This window comes from Phyllobates terribilis, unplaced genomic scaffold (assembly GCF_046119375.1).
Source record: "Phyllobates terribilis strain yellow unplaced genomic scaffold, ASM4611937v1 Scaffold_11__3_contigs__length_659146591, whole genome shotgun sequence".
Classification (NCBI taxonomy): Eukaryota; Metazoa; Chordata; class Amphibia; order Anura; family Dendrobatidae; genus Phyllobates; species Phyllobates terribilis.
The window spans coordinates 478,982,928-479,007,022 of NW_027362771.1; the positions used below are offsets into that span (position 1 = coordinate 478,982,928).

The window sequence follows — 24,095 nt, forward strand, 5'->3', positions numbered from 1 at the left end:
CTGTCTGCTGCTGATCGCTAGGGATGCCAAATATTGATGACCCATCAGTGGGGGGGGGGGGGGTTCAACATCATTGTAATGGAAAACCCCATGAGGCCAGATGGAAACAGCAGGGTTTTGTAGTCTATATCTCGCCCGCCATGCCCACACTGACCGACCACGGGTCTCCTGATCCAAACTTACAACTTCATAAAAGCCTAGTAGCCTGTAAGTTTGGATCAGGAGACCCTTTGTCAGATCGGGCACTGCAGTCCATATACAGACCATGAAATAATGCCATCTGACCCAGGCCTTAAGGAACACTCTAAACAGCATATGTTTTACTGCATGATTTTTCTACTTGTAAATGTTATCTGGTGTAGGAAGTACACTTTAACAAGACATACTCTACCAATTTATTGTATTTTGTATATCATGGCCCACTTAAAATATCAGGAAACATTGAGCTGGAACACTTTTAAAGAATGAGCAGTCATGACATTGTGCACATTTCAGACTGTTATCAGCAGTTTCTATACAACGTCCTTAGAGACAGCAAGCTAAATCCTCTACATTGGTGTCACAATTGTGTTACTGACATACATTTATCCAAATATCTGTCGTCTCCTCATAGATCACGAGAGGTGTTGCATATTCAGACCCAGAATCTGACAACCGATGATGGTCAGAAAGTTCTTTGTATGGAGCCACAAATAGTGAGGGTGGAATAAGAACAATTTGCAGACGCGTTTGTGGACGATCTAGTAGGATAGCCCATGCACTGCAAGGAAACATATATACAAATGAAAAAAAAGACAATGGATCACAACGATCAACAATAGCCATTTCCTGACCTGGACCTCTTACCTCACTAAATTAAATTTATAACAGCCTGCATATATCGATGTATTAGTACATATTAGTGGCGGCATTACTAAAAGAGTGCTTCGTCTGCAGATATACCATAAATGCTTTATAAGCGATGGTCTTAGCTCTGGGACCAAGAGAGCAGGCGATCAAATATACATACTGCCTATAGAAGTCAATGTTAGTTACATAAAGTCAAGCAAAAAATGTTCCAACATGGGAATACGATCTGGGGGTTTACATTAAGACAGACTATAAATGACAGATGAGTAGGCATCTCTGGAGCATCGCATCCTCACTATTTAGACACAGCAGATTATTCATTTGGCTGTCCATTCACTTCCAACAGGGCTGAGCTCCAATTCCAGACACAGCGACACAAACAGGCCTGGTTAAACAATCTAGGTTAGCATGGCCATGGTAGAGACCATGACATACTCCCATCGTCACTGGTTGTATATGCACCACATTACTTAAATATCAGATCAGGTATTAGTCTTAGAAAACTCACTACTTTCCATCTGGAGTCCAACCAGCTCTAGCAATGTATTCACACCCAGCAAACAGCACCTCAAACGGCAGCCGCAGCTCTTTGTCTATAGCATCCAACACCTGGAAAACAATGAATGACATTCCGGTTATAGCGGAGACCATGCATAGTCCTATAAGGGACAGAGACGTTTTGGGTAGCTGTAAGGTAGGGTCCCCCCCACCCAGCTAATTTAGTGACCTGCTGCAAGTCTACTTCTGTGCTATATAGCATTACTTGCTTGCCAATATTAATGCAAGTTGTGAAGATGCCATCTATGGTCACTGCAACATTTATAGGACCAATTTCATTTAGGCTAGTAATAACTGGCAGTCTAATTAATAATGGTAAAACACATCTGCAAGGAGTTTCTATGTTCTCCCCGTGTTTGCGTGGGTTTCCTCCAGGTTCTCCGGTTTCCTCCCACACTCCAAAGACATACTGATGGGGAATTTAGATTGCGAGCCATAATGGGCCATAATGGCGCTACATAAGAGAGTAAAATAAATAAATATTACATAGTATTTGATGAAAACAACCACATTGTTCCACAATCTGAGATTAAATCGTATCATGGCAGGGTGTGAAAAAGTATTACAAAGTGAACTAAAAAAAAAAACGCCACACTTACTCTGCCCTCCGCATCCACAGTTATTTCTGACAACTTAAATGTCACTTTTGGGTTTGCAGTACCTGGGGAAGAAAAAAAGAAGAGTGTAGTAAGTGATCTGAATTCGATAAAAGACCAAACTACATTTAATAGTCAATTTGAAGGCACTAAAAGGATATGTTCACACAGTCGTTATGCTGAGTTTTTGGAGCAGAAACTCAACGTTTTCGAGGAGTTTTCATATTTGGAGAGTTGCTGTTCTGTTTGAAAAACTCCGTGTGCACATAGTCCAAGGGTGCAGCCTCAATGCTACCAAAAAATTGCCCCAATATGAGAATTCCCACGCTGCAGATTTCAATGCAGAACTTTCTGCGACTGAAGATAAAAATCAGTTCCACTCATCTGAATTCAGTGGTTTCTGATGAATAGGACTTTCTGCAATAAAATATGCAGTAAACACACAATGAGCAAATAAACTTACTGTGAATGCAAAATCGAAAGCTTACCAGCTTTGGGATACCTAAAGGAATCCGTCCTTCGAGTTTCCAGCATTGGGGATGTTACATGGATTATCTCAACTTCCGATTCGTCATTTTCTTCATAGAGGATGCGCAGTATCTGACCGCCGGATGGAGCTGCGGCATACAGGCAAAATGTGTTAACAACTGCTTTCCCATGATCGGTGTGATTAGAAGAATTACAGGATGCCATTCAGTGATGCAATCCTTACTTGTCTCGTTGCGGGGACACCACCAGTAACCGGTGTAGCGATCAAACTCCTCCTGTAACACGAAGGAGGCTACTCCAGCAGAACGGGAATCTTCTTCCACTCCAACCAAGTCTGTGGTAAATAGAAATCATCTTATCTGCTTCATTTTTGTGCAGAAGAGACCAAGCCTGAACAGTAATATCACCACTATCAGCTGTGACCAGAAACCCAGTCCTCAGTCTAGTAGCAGTGCTGATATCACACTCCACGGGACGAAATAATCATACCCTCTACACCAAGATAAAAAGTCATAACATTTGTTATTAGTGGTATTTGTGCAGAAATTTTGCAAATTCTTGCCCTTTTGAGCAAGCACTTTTCTTTAAAGGTTGGTGGGGCTTCTAAAGGGGGCATGTCTACCACAACACAACATATGTACGACAGGATATGGCAGATTACTACCAAAGTCTATGCCAGCTCCGAGGTGGTGTACGTTTCATGTTTTGACACAGGGACAGCCCAAAAGATCCAAAAAAGTTATTAAGAGGCATGTGAATCTTAATCCAGCGACCTTTCAGAACATGAGTGGTGTCTAAAATGCCAGTCGTAATACAATCCCCTCCTCATGTTTCCAGACTTTACAGGCATTTACCTTTGTGTACAAATGTCAGCCTGCGCTCGTCTCCGGTCTCTATATTGGCCACCCACAAATCGTTGCTGTGCACAAACGCCATCCAGGTTGGGTCGGCGGGACAGATGGTGGGGTCCATGCGAATATTGGGGCAGTTGCTTTCCAGTAACTGTGGCTGCAGTGACTGTTTCTACAGATCAGAACAAAGGGAACCAAATATGTGAGTAACTATAATAACTAGATTATCAATGCAATACATTTTTTGATCTACAAAGAGGAATAAAGAGAAATAAATAAATAAAAAAAAACCTTAAAAAAAGGTTGGGGATGATCTCTCATTTTTTCTATAATCCGCTAATTAAAATATGTTTTAGGAATGCTGCCCCCTTATTCAGTACAGTCTTATATATCTGAAAGGTGCCCCAGTCCTTAAAGCCACTGATGAACACGCCTGGTTATATTCTGCTCCATCAGTGGCCTATAATCAATAACACTGCACATGACTCTGCGCTTGCACGAATATCCCATACCGTGTGCAGTGTTATTCAATGGAGGCCACTGATGGATAGTTTGCTCATATGCCCCTTTATCAGAGACCATGATGAAGACCAGAGAGCCGTGCAGGGAAGAAGGCTGTACTAAATCTGCTATTACCAGTTGACATATAAAGCCGTTTACAGCACATTTGTGAAAAAAAAAACAATAACGTGGCCAACGCGCCTAAGGTAAGTGCAACTGCCGCTTTATTTTGTAAAGCTCCACTTTTGCCCATAGTAGTACCTGGAGTCGAGTTGCAATACAACACACAGCCAAACCGGTAAGACTGGTGCTAAAAAACTGACTTTACAGGTTACAAAACAAGCAACTCGAGAATTAGGAAAATTTATGAAATAATTTCATGCCTACAATCAGTAGTTGACTGTTAGCTCATTAACTGACTCTCAAAAGAGGAGTCTCCCTTATGAAAAAAATAAATAAAATTATAGATTTATATGTATGTACACACAGTGAGCATTTCCACATTACACCCACAAATATATTTAAAATCCCATTTTTAATGCATTTATCAACACAAAGTAGCAAGTATTTGTAGCATGTAAATGACACATGGTTTTCTACTTTAAATCTATAAATCGGAAAATTACGATGTGCGCTTGTATTCAGCCACCTGTAGACCGCTACCCACTAAATATAATCCTGAGGGACCAATTGCTTCCAGAAGTCACATAATTAGTAAATTGAGGCCACCTGTGAGTAATTTATTCTCAGTATAACTACAGCTGTTCTGTGAAGGCCTCAGAGGTTTGTTTGAGAACATAAGGGATCAAACAGCATCATGAAAACCAAGGAACACACCAGACAGGTCAGGGATAAAGTTGTGGAGAAAAGTAAAGCAGGGTTAGGTTATAAAAAAAAATAAATAACACAAGCTCTGAACATCTCATGGAGCACTGTTCAATTCATCATCCAAAAATGTAAGGAGTATGGCACAACTGCAAATTTACCAAGACATGGTTGTTCATCTATACTGACATCTCAAGTAGAGAGCACTAATTGAAGATGCAGCCAAGAGATCCACAGCTCAGGTGCGAGAATCTGTCCACAGGACAACTATTAGTCATGTCCTAATCAAATCTGATTTTATGGAAGAGTGGAAACAAAGTAATTTTTGAAAGCAAGCCATAAGAAGTCTTGTGTGCAGTTTGCAAAAACTAATGTAAGAGACACAGCTAGCATGTGAATGAAGGTGCTCTGGTTAGAACTTTTTGTTCTAAATGCAAAGCGCTGTGTGTGGCAGAAAACTAACACTGCACATCACCCTGAAAACACCATCCCCACTGTCATGTTGTGGGGATGTTTTTCTTCAGCAGGGACAGGAAAGCTGGTCAGAGTTGATGGATGAAGGTAATTAAAAGGCAATCCTGGAGGAAAACCTGTTAGAAGCTGCAAAAGATACATACTGCCAGAGCTACAATGGAATGGATTAGATCACAGCATATTCATGTGTGTGAATGGCCCAGTCACAGTCCAGACCTAAATCCTATTGAGAATCTGTGACAAGACTTGAAAATTGCTGTTCACAGATGCCTCCATCCAATCTGACTGAGCTAGAGAGAGTGTGCAAAGAAGAATGGGCAAAAGTTTCAGCCTCAAGATGTGTAAATCTGGTAGAGACATAACCCAAAAGATTTGCAGGAGTAATTGCAGTGAAATGTGGGCCTGAAAAGTATTAACTCAGGGGTGGAATACAAATGCACCTCACAATCTTCAGAATTATATTTTAAAAAGTGTTTAGAAAACCATGTATCATTTCCTTTACACTTCACAAATACTCGCCAATTTGTGTTGGTATATCACAAAATCCCAAAAAAATACATTTAAGTTTGTGGGTGTAACGTGAAAAGAAAATGTGGAAAAGTTCACGGGGTATGAATACTTTTTCAAGGCACTGTATATACCTACACATGAAGATATAGATCATCCCCTACAGATACTTATCTATAGTATGTATCAATAAAACAAAGTTCTGATGATGCAAACAGGTTAAGCAGGTTATAACAGAAGGGACATACAGAATGTAGCTTGTCTGCTTACAGTAAACCCACGGGTGCCTCCATCGCGGACAGTATAGATGGCGCTTCCTGCTTGGAATAGGAAAGTTCCACTCTTTGCATGATAATCAAAAGCAGAAATGCCCACCGTACCAATACGCTTCCTTTCCCGAAGCAGCTCTTCTTCACGAGAGTACATCCCGTAATCAGGGGTGGCCTAAAAGAGGAACAGACGTTGGATTGGATACAGCCTACCCAACAAAATGAAACGCACTGCGGCAAAACCAAACCACCATAACTAGGCAATAGACACACAATGCAGAAAATGTCAGACATGCTGTGCTCCAAATGACGCGATTTAGACACTTTTTATGCCATAGTAGACAGTTTTGAAAGCATCTACATAAACTATCACTTCCCACTAATGCGTGCCCCCCCCCCCACCCCCCCCAATTGTCAGAATAGGGGACTTATCACCGTTCTACCAAGGAAGGCCGCAGCCAGAAGATGAATGACCCGGCAATCACACAGGTTTCCTGTTGCTCTATTCTAAGTCAACGGACAGGTGATTATTTTTGTAGGCTGAAATATCCCTATAACTGCTGGCATAGCACGTGTGATATTGTTTTGGTGCAAAACGTAAATTGAGCGAGGCGAGAGAGAAAAGTGTCTAACATGTCAAGCAATGTGCGCCGATGTATCACAGGCCGTGCACCCGAGACTGAGGTCTCACCTGAAAAGTATCAAGCAGAGGCTTCCAGGACAGCATGAGGACGGCTCCGCGGTTTATGTTCTTCGGGATCTCAGAGTAAAATAGAGTATTCTCGCGGTTTTCTCCAGACATCGCTAAGCACAAAGTGTGAGATAAGTTACGGTTATATGCAAATCATACATCTAACTACTACACTACAATCGTGCCTCGTGTATTAGGACAGTACACCGATGATCCACGTAGCAATGACATTTTGTGGAAGGAGTTTCAAATCGATAAATTTGATTTATACCAACATCTACCCATGCCTGCATCCATCTACGATGCTGAACCTATACGCCGAGGTTATACCACAGATGTCAGATTTACATCACAGGTAAAGAAAAAATTCTATGCAGAAAAGCCGAGAATTACCTCCTTAAATGAAAATGGGGTTAATCATCAGATGGATCCGCAGTGCAAAACACTGCATATCTGCTGCAAAATTCCCAGCTCTAGCACTGGCTTTCCATTAACGATCCAGTAGTAAATACATGTCAGATTAATTCAGATACATGTGAACACTGCCTAAGATTTATGTCTGCGAGATCAGTGTGACGGTGGTTCAGATATAGTGGTGTTACCACTGCTGTACTGTCATCCAGTGGTCATGTTAGAAGACACAGGCTGCCCTAAACTTAGTCTGCAATGTAGCGAGAATTTTCAATGCACTTTTGGGTTGCCCCCCACTCATTATAATGGAAGAAAACCTAAAGCACAAAACTCATGTGAAATGCAACTAACAATTCACCTTCCTGGTACAAGCAGCGATTCTGAGACATGATTCACTTAAAGGGGTTTTCCGGTTTTGTAAACCCCTTCCCGGCTTTAGTTTGTTATAAAAAAAAAACTGTCACTCAACGTCCCCAAGTCTTCACCATTACTCTAATGTTTGTTATTTTCTGCATCGCTGACATCACATCGACAGCGCTGCAGCCAATAAGATTGCAGAGCGGTTCTGTGCTGCTTGTGCCGTCAACTCTGGCAGAGCAGCCGAGCTCACAGATTGTCTGCAGCGCTGTCAATGTGACTTCAGTGCTGCAGGAAAAAACAGACACCAAGAGCAGCGGCAGAGACTCCGTGCAGGACATGGGGAGGGTGAGTAAAGCACAGAGTGTTTTTAAAACAAACTGCAGCCGGGGACGGGAGTTTTCGTAAATCAGAAAACCTTTAGATGCACTTGAAACCTAAACCTGCGTTTGTGACTGCACTGAACCCCAATGTCCCCACCTATATAGGGCGCTAGGTACGAGAGATGCAAATACACCGTACCCACATATGACATGACACTTGTCACCAGTAACTTTCTTTTTCCTGACTTATAAAGAGAACTGCTCTGCAAGATTAAGAAGACTGTCAGTGATGGAAAGAAAAACCTACATGTTACAGGCCGAACAATAATGTCCATGGATGCTGGGAAACAATGGTAGCAATGTCCTGGAGCCACTCACCCTCCTCAATGTCATTGGACAGCTCTGGACAATGCTAGAAAGAAATGCAAGAAATCTTCCCAAGCAGGTACTGTCAAATCAGACATGACAGTCTTTTAAGGCTGCGGACTTAAACCGTAAGGTTGCCAGCTGATCTAGTAGTCAGAGCATGCTGAGAGTTGTACAATAGTTTCACAATAACCAAAGCTCCCAGCGGGCCACGAGTTCTGGCATTGAAACAGTTAAAGACTAGACTGGGGTGAACATACACCTGAGAAATGCTATGGCTCGTGGCTTTCTCAACCCAACCATGGAACTACTATTCTCCTCTAGCGCAGCCGCATATCTACCCCTAAAGGGAGTTGAGCAGCACCAATGGACATTATATGGTCAACTGGGCACATTAAAAAGCAATGGGATTTGGCTGATACAATGTTTATGGCTTGCTATAAGGGATGTAAAGTATTAAAGCTGAGACTAACAGTCGTTTCAGTTTCCCTTCCGTTACCGGTGTCACTGCATGAATTCTGTTACCCGTGTACAGTTCAGGCTTTATTAACAGAAATATGGTGATACTTACACATACCCAGATAGTACATGCGATCGGAGTGAGGGCTATCTGGGTCATTTCTCTTCACAAACGTGAAGCTGTGCGGGGCTTTGGCCATCATGTATCCATGGTATTTCCTGGTGTCTGCAAGCAGCTTCCTCATCTGACTCCATGAATGTCGCTCCACATAGAAAGGCTCAGGCTTTGGGTCTCCCCCAGTTTGCTCTGCAGACTCAAATACCTCTAATCCAACCGGCTCAGTCTCCATAGCAGCCGCCATGTTACATCCTGGCAAAGAATGACATTTATTACCCAGAGGTGACTTGTACTAAGGGAGTCATACACAACGAGTTAGTCTATGAGTGACAGTAATGATGGATAATAAAGCTGGCCACTTGTTCAATAGACAGCCATTTCTCCCCGTATACTGTGAGACACCACTGGCAGCATTTTATCTCCCCAGTAAAGTCTTGTGGACGTAGTATGACGGTATTTACTGGGACAAATTAAAGGGATTGTCTTAACTTTGCTTAACAGTTGGAGCCAGTGGGAAACTATGTGCTCTCCCACGTTCCTACATGGCTGACACAGACATCCGGCCAGCTTCAGAGTAGCTATTACAAGCTCTATAGAAAAGAGCTGGTAAGCACAGTGCTCCTTGCCTGGGAAACCAGCCACCTCCTTTATGATTGCAGTGATGGTTGTTAACCTAGGCAACAAGTCGTATCCCTCAGTTCTTGAGAACAGAGAGGATTTTTAATCACAAGAAAATGGTTTTGTTTTTGTTTGTTTTTACAAGCTCTTTGCAGTTCTACCCATTTAATATGAGATTATAACCCTTTAAATTAAAATTCCACAAGTGCAGACATTAGCCTAACATAAAACAAAGAAACTATATATTCACTTTCCCAAACTTCTGCCACTCCGGTGGTTGGGCCGGTCTTGGTTAACTAGTTTCCTTGCGCTAATGAAGTCTGTGATTGGCTGGTGCAGAGGTCACATGTATGGACATGTGGTCGCTGGAGGTGGAAGTACAGGGACCGGCCAGCAGACAAAGAAACCCTATACACAGCAGTGGAGGCTGTATGTTATAGTATAGTGATTGTTTGTTATCCATATTTGGAATATTTACAAAAATATGTTGCAGCTTTTCCTGTAAGTTCTGGGTTGAAGCTACTGTAGCGTTATGACCATGTGTGAGGCCGGAGTACGTCCGATATGTTGTATACAGAAGTCTGACCTCCAGAGTGGTCACCATGTTAATCATAAATAGAGCATATTAGCGAGCTGACATACTACATGCAGAACACACCACGGGAGTGGCACATCAGGGGGCGGCAGGTGGCACAGGGGAGGTGTGAGTGAACTGTGATAGCAACAGGAGAGCATTAGGACCCTGTGGGTTTTGCCTGGCTGAGCTCAGAGCAGGGGCAGATCAGGAGACCCTGTGTGTTCTGAGGGTGTCTGCTGTGTGAGACGCTGGACGGGGAGTCTGAGGAGAACTGTGAGGATTGAACTGCAACAAGACTCTCTCTTTACAAGCTTTCCTGTGGGGGTTGTTAACCCCTGGCCCTGGTGAAGCGGTGTCCCTGCTTAAGAACGAGTGCAGAGCTGGGGAAAGCTGTGTGGCTCTTTGGACTTTTTGTGGAAGTCCATGCTGAGTGGACTAGAGACTTTGTGCTGAACGAGCCAAGTGTCAAGCGAGAGAGAGAAAGAGACTGAGGATATCATCTCTGTGACGGAGCACGTGGTCGGTGGTCTGGAAAACAGTGAGTGACTGCGAGAGGAGAGACGGGGTGCCATTCACATAGAGAGGATACTGACAAGCCTGGTGAAGAGTTCTTCCCAGACCTTAACCTGAGGCTACAGGACTAAAGTCCCCAGCGTGTGGGCTCGGCATCGGCCGACAAGACAAGGAACCTTTGCCGTTTTTGTAAACGTTGCTTTGTATTTGGCGCCAAAGTTTTCCGGGACTAGCTGCAGCCACCGCGATTCACATGCCTGTGATAGACCACATCTGAGGTTAACGGTACCGTAGCTGTAAGATACCCGGGTATCCCTATACTAGGGTATAAGAGCAATTGGTATAGTTTCATGCATTGTTATTGTTAATAGTGGTAGGATTGTACTTTGTGTGCCATCTCAGGGGTCCCTATAGACCGCCCTCACTAGGCTGACAGTGTTTAGGTAAAATTGTTCCAGATCTTTAGTATAATTCACATAGATTGGAAACCTAGAGATTGGCACATTGATTTCAGCTTTTGCTGATTGTGTGTAGTTAGTAGAGACAGTGTCCCAGGTAGAACCTGAGACTGATTCATGCAATACTGAATTTTAGTCTAATCCCTGTTTTAGTAAAGAAAGTGTTGTTTATTTCGGTCTCAGTTTGTAACTCACTAGATCTCTCTCGGACCTCTGGTCTTTACATTTTTGGCGTAGTCGGCAGGATCCAGTGCTCGTCATGGACGGAGGCGAGGGAAAAAATGATTCTGCTGCACCAGCAGCCCCTTCATTGGTTGCGGAACCCCTGGCAGCCGCATCGACTTTGGGAGGATATGTGCCGGTAGGAGCTTTACTCCAGCACATGCCGAAATACGACAGGTGTAACATGGCGTTGCAGGATTGGGCTGAGAGGGTCCGGAGTGTTCTGCGGATGTGTAATCTGGCCCCCGCGTTACGAGCAGAGCTGGCATTAAATGCACTAGAGGGCGACGCTAGACGGATGGTGATGGGACGTTCAGAGTCAGAGAGGAGCACGTTAGAGAAAAACTTGGAGCTGTTAGAGGGGAGTTTGGGAGGCCGGGCTCGCGTGGCCCAGCTTCGTTTCTTGTTTTTCAATCAGCCCCAAAGGGAATGTGAGACCTTGATGTAGTACTCGAATACCTTACAGGAAACATTGAATGAGGTGCAGCGGCTAGACCCAGGGGCCATGGGGGCATTCCGAGAGGTAGACTGCTTGCTCCGGGATCAATTCATAACAGGGTTACCCAATAAACTCCTTCGAGACAAACTGATGGAGATGACCCGAGCTACCCTGGAGTTATCCTTCTGGAAGATTTATCGGGCCGCGGTGGAAAGGGAGAAGTCTACTCTGGTGGTCGAGGGGGCAGGGGGCAGTGCACAGCTGGAGGGAGGTCGGGCACCAGTTTCAGGAGGGAAGGACTGGTAAACCTTGTACCGGCTCTGCATGTTGAACTGAAGGAGCTAAAGCTGGAAGTGTCTAAACTCAGCTGGGCCGGTCCCTACTCCCATGGAAGGGCCACCCGCCGCGTCCTCTGGAATGGTGGTTCCACAGTCTACCAGGTCGTCCTCCTGGAATGATTCACGTTCTCGCCCACGAGGAGCAGTCACCGGCTGAAGGTGTGGGCGTCAGGGACACATCTCCGAATACTGCTGGATGTCTGCAGCCCCGGAGCCTCCTTCGCCAGCGTTAAACTCCCAGCCGCTGCCGTGAGAGGGCGAGCAGCAGCGGTCAACCCTCCACAAAGCCCTCGACGGGAAGAACAAGATTTGTTTGCATGCAGTCCAGTGCTGGAAGCAGAGTTTGAAGGGCGGAAGATGAGACGCTTGGATCCAAATGTACCGCAATGCCCTTACAGGTGTACGAGAGGCACTTCAGTCAACTAGTGGTTCCCGAGGACGGCCGAATGATACGACTTACTGCCGCTAACAATGGCCAACTGATGGTGAAGGGGATCGTGTGGATGCAACTGAAAATGTTTGGTCAAGAGCTGGGTCAGAAAGGAATAGTGCTGGTGGACCACCCTCCTAGAAGAGGGATGGAGGTGACGCTCGTAATGAACATTCTGCGAGATTTAAATCATCAGATGTATGCCAGTGAAGGACCCCGATACTGGGCTTGTGCTACCCACCATCGACCCACACAGAGAATGTTACACAGTTTAGTGCTGAGCTGCGATCTCCTGAAGAGTGCGGTCCCTGGGGGCCGGGTGCAGGGACCGCGTGGGTCTTGTCCGAGTGCCATCGCGGACCATGATCTCGCTAGCGCCCCGACAAGAAGAACTCTTAATGCTACCGGTGGGGGCTGCGCAGAGACTGAATGGGCTTGAAGTACTACTCGAGCCAGCCCCAGAGAAGTCCTCGTTCGCTAAGGCGCACATGGCCCGGTCTCTGGCGATTGTGAAGAATGGACGGGTGCCGGTCAGATGCATCAACGTTCTAGATGAGGCTGTTACAATTCCTGCTGGGACCATTCTGGCTGAACTGTTCGTGCCAGCGGGGAAGGTGCCTGACAAGGCAGTGTTCGAACTGTGCTCAGATGAACAGTCTTCTTGGACATACACGGTCGAAGTAGGCCGGACCAAACCTCCTACCGAAGAATGGAATGGGCATGAGATCATGGACCAGATGGGATTGGATCGGGAGAAACTGACCCCCGTGCAATTGGAGCAGCTGGAGAGGGTCTTGTGGGAACATCAAGAGACCTTTTCGCGACATGCGGAGGACTTCGGTTGTTCCCGGACGATTGAGCATGAGATTCCCACGGGGGATACCCCTCCTATTAGGGAACGTTATCGTCAAATTTCCCAGACGCTCTATCAAGAGGTGAATCGCATGGTGGCCAGTATGCTTGACAACCAAGTGATCCGAGAGAGCCAGAGCCCCTGGGTGGCCCCTGTGGTCTTGGTGCGGAAGAAGGTTGGGACCCTTCAATTTTGTGTGGACTGTCGCAAAATGAATGTGCACACGGTGCGGGACGCATATCCATTACATCGCATAGAAGAGTCTCTGTCGGCATTGGATCGGGCCAAATATTTCTCGATGTTGGACACCCCGGGAACTTTCCAACGCCTGAGGGAACATTGCTTAGGCGATCAGAATTTTGAATCAGTCCTGATATATCTAGATGACATTGAGATGTTCGGGACCTCATTTGAAGACCATCTTGAGAAGTTACGTCAAGTTCTCCGGCAGCTCAGTTGTTATGGCCTAAAAATAAAACCAAAGAAGTGCCAACTGTTATAGAGTCAGATTGAGTATTTAGGCCACGTGGTGACTCCGGATGGGGTGATGCCCGCAACCAGTAAGGTCATGGTCGTGCAGGAGTGGCCATCTCCCCGTACCCTGCGAGAGTTTCGTGCCTTCTTGGGTTTAGCGAGGTACTATCGGCGATTTGTATTTAAGTTTTCACAAGTAGTGAGTCCCCTGAATGAGCTTTTAAGAGGGGCAGCACAGCGCCCCCAAAATCGCCCCATCCTATGGGGACCCCAGCAGCAAAAGGCAGGTGAAGGCCGCCCTAACGAGTGCTCCGTTGTTGGCGTATGCCCGGTTTGATCCCCCTTCCCTCTTATACACCGATGGCAGTCTGCATGGGCTGGGGGCGGTACTAGCACAAGTGCAGGATGGTCAGGAGCGAGTAATCGCCTATGGCAGCAGTTCTTTAAGAGACACTGAAGCAACCCAGCTACCTACAGCTCGTTTCGCCTAGAGCTACTGGCCCTGGTGTGGGCGATGACAGAACGCTTTGCCGAGTATTGACAAGGAGCTGAGGTGCTAGTCATGACTGATAATAAACCTCTGGCTCACTTAGAAAACGCAAAACTAGGAGCGTTGGAGTAGCGGTGGGTCGCTCGCCTTGCTAAGTTTAACAATCAAATTAAGTTTTGCTATGGGCGGGAAAACTGAAATGCGGATGCACTCTCAAGGGTGCCCCTTGGGTCATCGGGGGAAAATGTTGATGACCAGCTTGAGGACACTGAAACCCCTGACTTGGGGCAGGTACCCATCTTCCGAAGTGTGGTGGCGTCAGGGATGCCGTGTGTTCTGGGAAAAATACCCTCAGATTGGGCGAAAGACCAGAAAGATTGCCCAGTGCGCAATTGGGTATAAAAAGGGGTCTGGCCGCGTGCAGAGGACAAGGCCCAGCTGGACAGAGGCGTGTCGGGTCTGTAGGCTCAGTAAGAGCCCTGAGCAGCGGGCGCCCACGCAATCTATTAAGACTTCCGCTCCCTTAGAGCTGCTCATGACTGACTATGTCTTGATAGGATACTCAACGTCTGGGTATTCCTATTGCTTGGTAATGACAGACCACTTCACCAAGTATGCTGTAGCAGTGCCGACAAGAGATCAGACAGCGTGTGTCGACATTTCATCCAGGTGTTTGGGAGTACGCAAACAATACACTCAAACAAGAGGCATGTTTTCAGGGTGCATTGATGAAGGAGCTGTACCAGCTGTACGGTATCACACCGTCGAGAACGACACCTTACCATCCCCAAGGTAACGGAGCTAGTGAGCGCTTTAAATCTGACTCTGTTGCAGATGTTGAGGACGTTAGAGGGTAAACAGCAGGTACGCTGGCCTGAGTATCTCCCCGACTTGATGTGGGCCTACAATAATAGAGTGCACAGCACTACTGGCTACTCACCACACATGTTGATGTTCAGGAGACCAGGGCGGGACATTGAGGATTTGAGTATGCCAGGACCCTCCTCCAATCCCCCTCGGACCGCATCAGAATAGGTTCAAGAACACCGGCGGCGATTAAGGGTGGTGCATCAGGTGGTGGGTGATCGACTCAGTCAGGTGACCCATAGGGACGCGCGTCCCGTGCAAGCCGAGCCTTTCTCCCCGGGGGATAGAGTGTTGGTGAGAATCAAACTTTGGTCCGGAAAGCTGAGTGAACGATGGGAGGCAACTCTGTACCTGGTAAAAAAAAACGGGTGAGCCCTGAGATTCCAGTCTACGAGGTCGAGCCGGTGGGGACAGGGGGACCAACCCGTAATCTTCATTGTAACATGCTACAACGGTGCTGGTTTGAAGATGTGGTCCCCATTCCCACGGAACCACCAAGCCGTGTCCCGAGGGGTGGGCATTCCTAATGCTCTTGAGTTTGATCGTGAATCTCCCTCTGCGCCTGCTTACTTGCCCCCTGCGATCAATCTGTCCCCGTGTGGAGTGGTATGTCCTTCAGAGAACAGGGAATCAGGTCAGTTACCTGACCCGGATGATGTGGCACAGGGCGCCACACCTCAGGAGGGAGCAGCCTCATTGGCTCTCTCAGATGATACCGCTGAAGAGACTTCTGCCCCCTCGGGGACCGAGCCTGTTGGGGTGGGTCACAGGAGAACTACTAGAGCTACGTCGGGTATACCCCCACAGCGCTAGACGACTGAGTGGGGAGATGTGTCGAGGACGCCAACCTCTAGTGGGGTGGCATGTGAGAGTGTAAACTGTGATGCAGCAGAGAGAATTAGGACCCTGTGGGTTTTGCCTGGCTGAGCTCAGAGCAGGGGCAGATCAGGAGACCCTGTGTGTTCTGAGGGTGTCTGCTGTGTGAGACCTGAACTGCAACAAGACTCTCTCTCTATAAGCTCCCCTGTGGGGGTTGTTAACCCCTGGCCCTGGTGAAGCTGTCTCCCTGCTTAAGAACGAGTGCTGAGCTGGGGAAAGCTGTGTGGCTCTTTGGCGTTTTGTGGAAGTCCATGTTGAATGGACTTGAGACTTTGTGCTGAACGAGTCAAGTGAGAGAGAAAGAGACTGAGGATATCATCTCTGTGACGGAGCACGTGGTCGGTGGTCTGGAAAACAGTGAGATTGACTGCGAGATGAGAGACTGGGTTCGGTGCCATTCACATTGAGAGGATACTGACAAGCCTGGTGAAGAGTTCTTCCCAGACCTTAACCTGAGGCTACAGGACTAAAGTCCCCGGCGTGTAGGCTTGGCATCGGCCGACAAGACAAGGAACCTTTGCCGTTTTTGTAAACGTTGCTTTTTATTTGGCGCCAAAGTTTTCTGGGACTAGCTGCAGCCACCGTGATTCACAGGCCTGTGATAGACCACATCTGAGGTTAACGGTACCGTAACTGTAAGATACCCGGGTATCCCTATAATAGGGATATAAGTGCAATTGGTATAGTTTCATGCAATGTTATTGTTAATAGTGGTAGGATAGTACTTTGTGTGCCATCTCAGGGGTCCCTATAGACCGCCCTCACTAGGCTGACACAGTGTTTAGGTAAAATTGTTCCAGCTCTTTAGTATAATTCACATAAACTGGAAACCTTGAGATTGGCACATTGATTTCAGCTTTTGCTGATCGTGTGTAGTTAGTAGAGACAGTGTCCCAGGCAGAACCTGAGACTGATTCATGCAATACTGAATTTTAGTCTAACCCCTGTTTCAGTAAAGAAAGAGTTGTTTATTTCTGTCTCTGTGACTCACTGGATCTCTCTCAGACCTCCGGTCATTACAGAGGTATATCAGGGAGCGGCATACGGCACAGGAGAGGCATATCGGGGGAAGGGGGAAGCATACGGCACAGGGGAGGCATATCGGGGGGGGGGGGTGGAAGCATACGGCACAGGGGAGGCATATCGGGGGGGGCATACGGAACAAGGGAGGCATACGGCACATCGGGGGGGGCATATCGGGGGAGAGGCATACGGCACAGAGGGGGCATAATGGGTGGGGGAGGCATACGGCACAGGGGAGGCATATGGCACAGGGAAGGCATATCGGGGGGAGAGGCATACGGCACATCGGGGGGGGGAGGCATACGGCACCATGGATGCATATCGGGGGAGAGGCATACGGCACCATGGACGCATATCGGGGGAGAGGCATACGGCACCATGGACGCATATCGGGGGAGAGGCATACGGCACCATGGACGCATATCGGGGGAGAGGCATAAGGCACAGGGGAGGCATACGGCACAGAGGAGGCATATCGGGGGGTGGGGGTGAGAGGCATAGGGCACAGAGGAGGCATATCGGGGGGTGGGGGTGACAGGCATATCGGGGGGAGAGGCATACGGCACCATGGACGCATATCGGGGGAGAGGCATACGGCACCATGGACACATATCAGGGGAGAGGCATAAGGCACAGGGGAGGCATACGGCACAGAGGAGGCATATCGGGGGGTGGGGGTGAGAGGCATAGGGCACAGAGGAGGCATATCGGGGGGTGGGGGTGACAGGCATATCGGGGGGAGAGGCATACGGCACCATGGATGCATATCGGGGGGAGAGGCATGCGGCATGGGGGAGGCATACGGCACATCGGGGGGGGGGGGGGGAGAGGGATACGGCACATGGGGGGGGGGGGGAGAGGCATACAGCACAGAGGGGGCATATCGGGGGAGAAGCATATCGGCATCGGGGAGGCATATCGGGGGAGAGTCATACGGCACAGGGGAGCGGTATATCGATGAACTGTGTATGGCATAGGAGCCCGTATACAGGGTAACAGCGCCCCCCGCTCTGCCCTCCCCGCCCCCACCATGTATCCCCCAACACCCCACCCAGCGTCACGCCTTTCCCGTCCACTCCTCCCCGGACAGCTCACCTAGCATGTGGAAGAAGAGGTTGTGGCAGCCGAGCAGCTCCTGCTCTCTCCGTGTCCCCGGTTATGACTTGGCTGCTCTCACTCCTAATACAACTGCCGCTTACACATCCGCTTCCTGGAGAACGGCGAGGAGAAGCGTGCGCGGGCTCCACCTGCTGGCCGGCGGCGCTTGTACACCGTCAGAAGCTCGGTGCTGGAGCCAGGCTCTGTGCTATTCTCCGTTATTCGTACACAGCCCCGTGCGGGCAAGAAAACGGCCTCTGTCCCTACTTACTATGTTTTTATTTTCCAACCAGAGTAATGGCGGCTTGCCCTCAGTTATCATGGATGCTGGTTGTTTTCTATTGCACTTATGCCCTTAATCAATATGGTCGTCCGCAGTTTATGGCCCCGCCCACAGGGTAGAGCAGTGGCTCGGATTGTTCTAGTAGCAGAAGCAGCCAGCAAGGTGGCAGGATGAGTCTGACCCCGCAAGTGTATTGGGCACAGCGGCACCATGAGCTGTATATCCGGGTGGAGCTCAGCGACGTGCAGGTAATGTCCTCACAGCCATTACTCGGCTCTGCATTCCTGCTGCTGCCTGTGTCCCTGCTGCACACTGGGCTGGACAGGGGGTCTGTAGGAGCAGGTGCATGTCCCCCACCTAGCACCTCAGCGCCGTGTACCGGGGGAAATGCCCAACTGATGGGATTCAGCCACAAAGTTGGTATTTTTATATCTGCTTCTGGCATGTTTGCTCTGAGAGTGGCCATGGTTGCCTGGGGGAGTAGCCATATGCGCCCCGGCATGTTCTCAGCCAATTTCTGACCACAGATCACCTCAAAGGAGAGCCAGACTCTCATGTGATCACCTAAGAGAAGCTTGTCACCAGGTTTTTGCTGCCTCATCTGAGAGCAGCATAATATATGTGCAGAGACCCTAATTCCAGCAATGTGTCACTTAGTTTACTGGATGCAGCTGCTGTGACACAATTGGAGATCTTAGATGCAGCAGAGCTGAGAAAGCTAACCCCGCCCACACCACAGCTAACCCCGCCCACACCACAGCTTTCTGTGTACATTGTTTATTGACTGTGAGCTGCTTATCAGAGGAGGGGGCGTGGCAGAACAGGGCTCATGGGAACGGTAGTCCAGGCAGTGATCTCTTGGTGATAAAACCTTCATTGTAAGTAAACGGCACACAGACAGGTCTCCAAGGATAAAATTGTTTGAAAAGTGCAGCGTCAAACCCACAGCGGGCAGATGTTACAGCATAGTGGATGGGATTTCTAGAAATCCCATGCCGACTATGCGTTTTTGTGCACCCCGTGGAAACTGACATGAGGCACATCTTTCTAGACCGCAGCATGTCAATTTCTCTTGCGGAAACGCATGCGGATTTTCCCCATAGACTTGCATTAGATGAGGATAATCCGCTTGCGTAAAAACCACGTGTGTTTCAATAGCGTTTGCGCAGCGGAAACGCACACAAAAACGCTACATGATGATTAATAAAGTTTGTTAAAAACTTACTTATTCTCTGAAACTCTGCAAATTTCAATATAAAGACATGAAAAATGCATGCATAAAAAACGCGGCTAAACTGCATGTAAAAACCGCACCAAAAAACGCAAATTAACCTAATTTGCATATTAGGTGCAGAAATGGCGCAGAAATTCTGCAGCGTCAAAACCGCAGTAAGTCCGCACTGTGTGCACATACCCTTAGAGGTGATTTTTTTTTTTATATATATATATACTTTGAATTGCTGAACTTAGAAAAAATATAGAAAAAAATCCATCATGTACAGTTTTTTCACAAACCCTGATTCCATAGCCTTTTTCTTTCACCATAGTTTGACCACTTTGTGTGAACTTTGGTGCATGATTTTGGTGTTATTAGATTGTTTAGAAATGTTTTTTCATGGTGCAGAAGCAGAGAAAGGGAATTTCTTCCCTTTCTCAAGACTGTGTTCTAGTATATTGCAGTGATGGTCCTAGACTGATTGAAAAATGTAGCATTGAGTACAATGTGATCGAGTGGAGACCCTTTTTTATTGATTCATCCAAAAAAAGTCTGAAAGCTGTGCTACTGCACAATGGCAGCACATATTCTTCAGTGCCTGTAGGGCATTCTGTGAACTTGAAGGAAAGCTATGACAATTTTGACTTTATTCTCAAGAAACGTAACTACAAGGATTAAGACTGGTCAATATGTGGTGATCTGAAAGTTGTCTTTGCTCCTTCGGCAGCAAGGAGGATACACCAAGTACCCATGCTTTTTGTGCGAATGGGACGGCTGGGATAGGACTCATGACTGGAGCCAAAAAAGTTGGCCAATGAGAACATCTTTGCGACCTGGACTCAAAAACATACTTGCGGAAAGTTTAGTTGATCCCACTAAAGTTTTCCTGCCACCACTCCACGTTAAGCTTGGACTTATGAAGGAGTTTGTGAAAGCTCTACCAAAAGAAGGAGAGACTTTTAAGTACTTGTGTATCAAGTTTCAGGAACTGTCCGAAGCAAAACTGAAGGAAGGCATTTTTGTAGGTCTGAAAAAATGAAATGAAAGCTGTTGAAAAGGGCTTGGGATTCTTTTAAAGAAGTCGTGAAGAAATTTCTAGGTAACAACAAAGATCCAAAATGTAGGTCCATCGTGGTGAACATGCTGAAACGTTTGAAAGCCTTGGGTTGTCTGATGAATTTGAAGTTACATTTTTTTACATTCCCATTTGAACAACTTTCCTGAAAACCTTGGTGCTCTTAGCGAAGAGCAAGGAGAAAGATTTCATTAGGATATCAAGGAGATGGAACATGAACAATGATGGGTGCTGGATGCTTCATAGAGAAGATCTACAGGTCTTCTATAAGAGAAAAGGCATCAAGAGAAGCTCTGAAGAGAAAAGGAAAATGAGCAAGAATTAATTTTAATAAAGTTGCAGAATGAATGTTTAATAAATTTCTATATATAATGTGAACTGTGACAAAGTCACTGGCAGAGTACTGGAGGGGAGATATGTTTAACTGCGGCTGTTGGCTTCAGTGAATTGAAACCTAGAAGTTTTCTCCAGCATGTTATGTGCTGGGGGGGTTAAACTACCATTTTTAAAAGGGCTTGGTTTTTATGAATGACCATAGTGCGGGTGGCAGGTCATTCACCATATCTCCACCCCAGGGTGTGGTCTGGGCTATAAATAGCCAGCCATTTTGACTCAGGAGTAGTGATGAGCGAGTATGTTCTGTTAACCCTTTCGCCGAGTATGCTCGGACGAGCACCGAGTAGTTACAGCTGCTCGGTGTTATGTTTGAATCACTCCCGTGTGGGTGATTTGCAACTATTTGACAGCTTTAATACATGTGAGGAATGTGTAAGAAATAGACATTCCTCACATGTATTAAAGCTGTCACAGTCACAAATCATGCACACAGGAGTGATTCAAACATATCACCGATCAGCTGTAACTACTCGGTGCTCGCCCGAGCATACTCAGCGAAAGGGTTAACAAAGCATACTCGCTCATCACTACTCAGGAGTTGTTCATTGTATGGATAGGCTAGCTCCTGAGAGAGAGGAGCTTGTGTTTTGTTCTAACCTGGACCGTGTGTTATTGTTAACCGTGAGTGGCTGGACCCCGCCCAACATAAGGACTGTTCTGTATCTTTTTTCTTTACTGTTATGTCACAAGGGCCCTGTTTATTTTATGAACGTTACTAGGGTTTATGCTGTTTTAAATAAACCACCAAGAAACTCAGAGACAGTGTTCCGTGTCTACCTCCGAGTGCAGCAGAGCGAGCCAATCTACCACTGGTGGTGTTAGAAGTGCGGGCAGCATTCCCAGCAAACATGTGTGACTGCTACAAGAGGTGCTGCATGTCCTGGGTGAAGTCTGCCATAAGCCAGCAAGTGACGCCAGACAAAATGTAGGACCTAATTAAGCATCTGGTGCAAACGCAGCAGCTACAGCAGCAACAGAAGACCACTAAGCTGCTTATGCAGCAACAGGACCAGCTCCAACAACAGCAGCAGCAAATTTATTTGCTCACTGAGGCGATTCGTGGCACGGCGACAGCTCCAACTATAAGGTCAGTGGACCATTTTTCCATTCGGAAGGAGAGCTTTGCAGAAAATGACCCCGGGTGATGACATAGAGGCCTTTCTGGCTGTATTTGAGAGGGTTGCCGAGAGGATGAAATTTCCGCCAGAGCAATGGGCAGAGGTGCTGGCGCTATATTTGACGAGGGAGCCCCAGAAGGCTTACTATGACTTGGCCTTGCAAGACACCAAGGGATATGGAAAGTTAAAAAGAGAAGTTTTGGCATGCATGGGGATGACTAAGACTGTCAGGGCGCAAGGGTCCACCGCTGGGCATATCACCGAGAGAAACCCCCTCGCTCCTAAATATTTGACCTACTGCACCTGGTCCAAAAATGGTTGCAGCCAGAATCCTCTACCCCTGCACAGATGGTAGAGCGAGTGGTGATGGGGACTATCAGCCTGGTGAGGGGCCACAGTCCTGACCCTTGACCATAAATGGCGTACTGGTGGCGGGGCTCTTGGACTCGGGGAGTTTGACTCTGGTAAGGGCCACTCTTCCTCACCAGTTGATCCCCAGGAAAGACGTGGGTGTACGCTGTATTCACAGGGACGGCAAGGAATATCCTGTGGCCAGGATGACCATAAAAACTAATTGTGGGGCTGAGTCCCATGAGGTTGGGGTGGTTAAGGACCAGCTACACCCAGTAATAGGGTGAGACTTTAGCATGTTCTCAGACTTATGGCGGAAAACGGGCGCACCACATGACTCAGGAAGGAGCCAGTTCCACCATGACGGTGACCCAAGAGGCCGAGATTCCTGAGTTGGGGTTTTCTGGGGGGAATTTTGGTACTGCTCAGATGCAGGATCTCACATTGAAAAATGATAATGTGTCTGTAATAAATGGGGTTGCTCAAGAGCTGGGGGCTGACACCAGGTTTCCATATTTTACACTAAATGAAGAACTCCTTTATCGGGTCATTAAACCAAGAGGGGAAGTGGTAGAGCAGTTGGTGGTGCTGGGTCCCTATAGGCATAAGGTATTAGACGTGGCCCATTCTCGTATCTTGGATGGGCATAGACCAAACTCGGGAGCGAGTCCTGCAAATGTTCTACTGGCCTGAATGTCCCAGAGAGATTAATTACTGCCGGTCCTGTCCCACCTATCAGCTAACTGCTCCCGTGTCCCACTTCCCAATCCCTATAGTACCGTTGCCTATTATAGAGGTCGCATTTGACCGGATTGCAATACACATTGTCGGGCCCTTGGTTAAGTCTGCCAGGGGGCACCAATACATCCTGGTGGTGCTAGACTATGCAACTGTATCCGGTGGCGGTACCACTGAGAAACTCCTCCGCCAGGAGTATAGCCAGAGTGCTAGTGCATATTTTCTCCTGGATGGGCCTGCCAAAGGAGATCCTCATGGACCAGGGAACCTCTTTTATGTCCAAGGTAATGAGGGAGTCGTGTAAAGCTCTCCAGATTACACAGCTCCGGACGTCTGTATACCATCTGCAGATGGGACGGCCTGGTGGAGAATTTCAACAAGACCTTGAAGTCTATGCTGAAGAAGGTCGTGGAGAAGAATGGGCTTGGATTGCCCACTGCCGTAGCAGCTGTTCTCCATCAGGGAAGTTCCCCAGAGCTCTACGGGATTCTCACTGTTTGAGCTGCTATACAGACGGCACCCTCGGTGACTTCTGGATATAGCTAAGGAGAGCTGGAAAGCAGAGGTTACACCCAACCGGAGCATCATTGAGCCTGTGACCCAGATGCAGGACCGGATTGTGAAGGAAAGCCTCCTTCAAGCACAAGAAGCCCAAGCAAGGGTCTACAATCGGGCCGCAAAGCTGAGACAATTCAGCCCTAGAGACCGGGTATCTGCTTCATAAAGCAGATATCACGCGCTGAAAGCAAGTGGATCTTTTGACTTGGATACACTTAAACCAAAAGGACTGAATAGCGAAGTTGAACTTTTTGCCTTCCAATGAGTGACAGACCCTCGAGCTTGCATTTAAGGATCCACCTACCATACTTGGACCACCCCTGAAGACGGAAACCGTCGTTTTTCGGAACGCTTAGGATTTTTGGTCCAAGCAGCTCTCCGTACTACTCTGACAGTGTGACGCCACAAACGCTTTGACTCGGTGCGAGTCTCTGCCA

The 24,095-nt window shown here is 47.4% G+C and overlaps 2 protein-coding genes across 4 annotated transcripts in view; one reads left to right on the plus strand and one right to left on the minus strand.

Annotated features, from left to right (window-relative positions):
* The window catches only part of DPP8 (dipeptidyl peptidase 8), a 30,647-nt gene extending 12,439 nt beyond the window's left edge, over positions 1 to 18,208 (minus strand). Inside the window, exons 1-10 of one of the 3 annotated variants that reach the window (XM_073653423.1) lie at positions 17,921 to 18,208; positions 8,639 to 8,896; positions 6,611 to 6,723; positions 5,921 to 6,094; positions 3,347 to 3,515; positions 2,716 to 2,826; positions 2,492 to 2,620; positions 2,007 to 2,068; positions 1,358 to 1,458; positions 583 to 760 (exon numbers count right to left, since the gene is read on the minus strand). In XM_073653423.1, coding sequence (XP_073509524.1) covers positions 583 to 760; positions 1,358 to 1,458; positions 2,007 to 2,068; positions 2,492 to 2,620; positions 2,716 to 2,826; positions 3,347 to 3,515; positions 5,921 to 6,094; positions 6,611 to 6,723; positions 8,639 to 8,896; positions 17,921 to 17,927 — 1,302 coding nt within the window. In that variant the 5' untranslated portion in view covers positions 17,928 to 18,208. Of the gene's footprint in view, positions 1 to 582; positions 761 to 1,357; positions 1,459 to 2,006; positions 2,069 to 2,491; positions 2,621 to 2,715; positions 2,827 to 3,346; positions 3,516 to 5,920; positions 6,095 to 6,610; positions 6,724 to 8,638; positions 8,897 to 14,996; positions 15,187 to 17,920 lie in introns of those variants that run through there. The other 2 variants (XM_073653422.1, XM_073653421.1) reach the window with 2 other exon arrangements.
* An 85-nt stretch (positions 18,209 to 18,293) lies between these two features.
* HACD3 (3-hydroxyacyl-CoA dehydratase 3) overlaps positions 18,294 to 24,095 on the plus strand; it is a 43,393-nt gene continuing 37,591 nt past the window's right edge. Inside the window, exon 1 of the mRNA XM_073653424.1 lies at positions 18,294 to 18,454. Coding sequence (XP_073509525.1) covers positions 18,377 to 18,454 — 78 coding nt within the window. The 5' untranslated portion in view covers positions 18,294 to 18,376. The remainder of the gene's footprint in view (positions 18,455 to 24,095) is intronic.